Raw genomic sequence first — 3,426 nt, forward strand, 5'->3', positions numbered from 1 at the left:
AATAGAGGGTATTAGAAATTTTATTGTGGATTTAAAGTAATAACAAAGTAATTGAGATAGTATTAAAAATTTCAGTAAGTATATAAAATAATAAAGTATGAAAATTGAGAGAGTATTGAAAATTAAAATAAATGTATAAAATAATTATTTAGAAAATTTGAGAAAAATTGAAAAAATATTAAGAATTGAAGAAAATGCAGAGAATAATTGTGTAGAGAATTAATGATATATATAAATGAATTAGGAGTGACGTAACATATTTATTAAATTTTTTTATATTTAAATCACCGATTTAATTCGATTCGAAATCGTCGGTTCAATTCGATTTGAAATCATCGGTTCAATCCGGTTCGGACCATTGGTTCAAGGTTCTTAAAAAATATGAACCTGAACCAAATCACAGAAGGACAGTTTCAGTCCGATTTGAAGCCAATTCCAATTTTGATCAATTTTAATCCGATTTTAACCAAACCGATTCCGGTTCAATTTCTGTTCAAAACCAGACCGTTGCCACCCCTATCTTTAAGCTCTCATTCTCATCAGGCTATTGCTTCTTTCCCAGATAACAGCTTCGATGTTGCACAATAAAGCTGAGTTCCGGGTTTAACAAGTTCTCAATGGTCTACAAACTTCGATCGGTCGAGTACTTTTTTCAGTCTAATTAAGAAATTTCGGCCGCATCCCATTGTTTGATTCTACTATTTCTATGTTATAATTTGGGTTTTTTTCCCCTTCTATAGCAGGATCAGTGGATGGGAATAAGAAGGAACAATTTTGGCTCAACAGAATCTTTGTTTGTCATCCTTAGGTAAATGATCCAGTGATTCAACTCGAAATCTGTAAATGACCCAGATTTCCTTAGAACTAATGCCTATTCCATTTAATGAATGCAAACAATTCTACTATGACACAAAATCTGGTTATCTTTCATTGATTTTAGTCTTTGACAAATGAGCTTTGTTTACTCCATTACTATTTGAATTTGCTGAAATATTGTTTACTCGGTTTGCTTTTCTGTTGATTTTAAAATTTTTTTGCCCCATGATTGTGAATTGTTGTGAGTTTTAGAATAAGGCAGAAACCTTTTCTCTCATAACTTCTCTTCTGATAAATTTTTATTAATTGATATGTAAGGCAAGAACTTATTCAAGTGCTGATTGGCAAAGCCATGATCTGTCCTTTATATTTACATTAAACTAGTGTGTCACGCAGGTTCCTTGCACTTTCCCTTATCCCGTGGGAATCACAGCTTCACTGTATCTTTGGCAAAATCATCTCTTGATAAAATTAGAGTGGTCTTGATCTGCAGGTCACAATAATTAGAATCCAAGTTTTATACTTGGCTTTGGCTATTGAATGATTTGATCGGTTTCTCTGGAGTATCTGTCTCTCAAAACTCAAAAGAGTCATGTCAGGCCCAAACGACGATAACATGTCTCCTCATACTCAGGTATTCTTAATTTCTTTTAGTCTTTAATTGGGGCTATCTGTCTGATTTTATCTAATCTAAAATTTTCAAGTTCTGATGAAATATACACGTGTTGGTTAGTGGGTGTCTGCTATTATCAATTGGTTCCTTCCATTTTTATGTATATTTTGTTAAGAATGCGAAGAAAACAACAACAATAACAACTATGCCTTAATCCCAAACTAATTGGGTCAGCTAAATGCAGAAGAAGACCTACATCCTGTTGTTCAAAAGTAAGTTGTGATCAAATGAAGATGCATACATGGGATTGTGACTTAGTCAAGTTGAATTGAGTTCAAGAATTTTCTTAATTTTTTTTTATCTAAAGAGGAAGGATGTTATCTGCTTGTGAGAAGCACCATTTGCTGCCTATTTTTATCTGTTTTCTGCTTTATTAATATTATTTAAAAAAAATATCTGCCTAAGGAACGATTTAGAGAAACAGATAGGAAGAACGAGAACACAACAATCTTGTAGCCTACTTAAAGAGGCAGACATTGTTGCCTTTGAGTTGCTGTTTGTTCCTTGACCTGGTATTAATTCTTCTTATGTAAATGAGACTTACCTAACTAATAATAATAATAATAATTCTAGCCCTTCTCAAATATTTGTTTTTAAATGCATGTTCATTTGTATGGTTTATATTTGTAATTTATCTTAGATGCAAAGTTGTTTATCCAGCTTTCATCACATTTTTTTGGGGATCTCCTCGATTCCATTATTGTTGATGTTGCCTCTGAGTGTCACCGGATAGCAAAGTTGGGACTCGATCGCAACCTGGAGGAAGAGGAAGAAGAATTGAGATTATCAACACAAGCCCGTGTTAGGGCAGCTGATCCTAGTAATAGTGGTGAAGCAAATAGCAAGTATGTGGTTGACATTTTTGGACAAACTCATCCACCTGTTGCAAATGAAATATTTGAGTGCATGAATTGTGGGCGATCAATCATGGCTGGAAGGTTTGCTCCTCATTTGGAAAAGTGCATGGGAAAGGTGATCCTCTGTATTATTAATATGCTAAGATGCCTTAACATTTCCTCATCATAATATATATATATATATATATATATATATAATTTTTTTTTTCTTGTCAAGGGCCATGATGTGAGGTGGTATAATTTCTGTAATTATTTTCATTGATATTATAGTCAGCAGAATTCTTCAAATTCCATTTTGTGTAGAAACTCTTTACTTTTGTTTTATGGTTGTTGATTTCATTCTGACATTTCTTTGTTCCGTCATTAATGAGCTTTTGGACTCTGCTGCAGGGTAGGAAGGCTCGACTCAAGGCAACCAGAAGTAGCACAGCAGCACAGAACCGGTATTCACGAGGCAGCCCTGTTTCCACATACTCTCCTTACTCAAATTCATCCAGCACGAACAGGTTATCAAATGGAACACCTGGTGTTGCAGGTGAAGAGTATTCAAATGGCACATTGGAGGAGCCATGAAGCACTGTTTATGTTAGGTTGGCTAACAAGTCATAGAAAAGCAACACACCTGGGGATTCTTTTTCTTTTTATAAATCATGAGCTTAATTATGGATTTTTAAAGCATAATCTATCAGTAAATATGGTTAGTGAATGGGATGCTTGTTATCACTTTAACTCAAAATATATATGGATGACCAATCCTTCGACGCTAGAATTTGTCTTATTTCACAGCTGTGCATCTCTTCCGTGCTAGCAGCTTTGATGCCCACAAGAGTTGATTTGAAAGCTTTGTAGAAAATAGTCGGCGTAGATTACTTGTTATTGATACGAATTCTGAGTAATGACGTCAGTGTTCTCCATGATGATAATTATTGCAGTGATTGTAGCTGCTTTGGGCACGGTTGGTTCCGATATGTAACCTACGAGTGCTCTGTTTTACAGCAATAAGGATGCTCTGTTAGGGTGCTGTTGAACTGCATTCAATTACCAGAGTCCGCTGAAGTTGTGCCTCAACCTTGATAGTCA

General features: G+C 34.7%; 1 protein-coding gene across 2 annotated transcripts; it reads left to right on the forward strand.

The window, feature by feature from the left end:
- Positions 1–573: 573 nt before the first annotated feature.
- LOC110645666 (SAGA-associated factor 11) lies at positions 574–3,115 on the forward strand. Of its 2 annotated transcripts, none has more exons than XM_058140946.1 (4): positions 574–808; positions 1,201–1,450; positions 2,150–2,461; positions 2,737–3,115. In XM_058140946.1, exons 2-4 carry the CDS (start codon positions 1,409–1,411, stop codon positions 2,917–2,919), a joined length of 537 nt encoding a protein of 178 aa, XP_057996929.1. In that variant the 5' UTR covers positions 574–808; positions 1,201–1,408; the 3' UTR covers positions 2,920–3,115. The 2 variants fall into 2 exon arrangements, with proteins under 2 accessions (XP_057996929.1, XP_057996928.1); XM_058140945.1 differs by having other exon boundaries at positions 1,213–1,450.
- Positions 3,116–3,426: the final 311 nt, after the last annotated feature.

Source organism: Hevea brasiliensis, chromosome 18 (genome assembly GCF_030052815.1).
Source record: "Hevea brasiliensis isolate MT/VB/25A 57/8 chromosome 18, ASM3005281v1, whole genome shotgun sequence".
In the NCBI taxonomy this organism is placed as follows: Eukaryota; Viridiplantae; Streptophyta; class Magnoliopsida; order Malpighiales; family Euphorbiaceae; genus Hevea; species Hevea brasiliensis.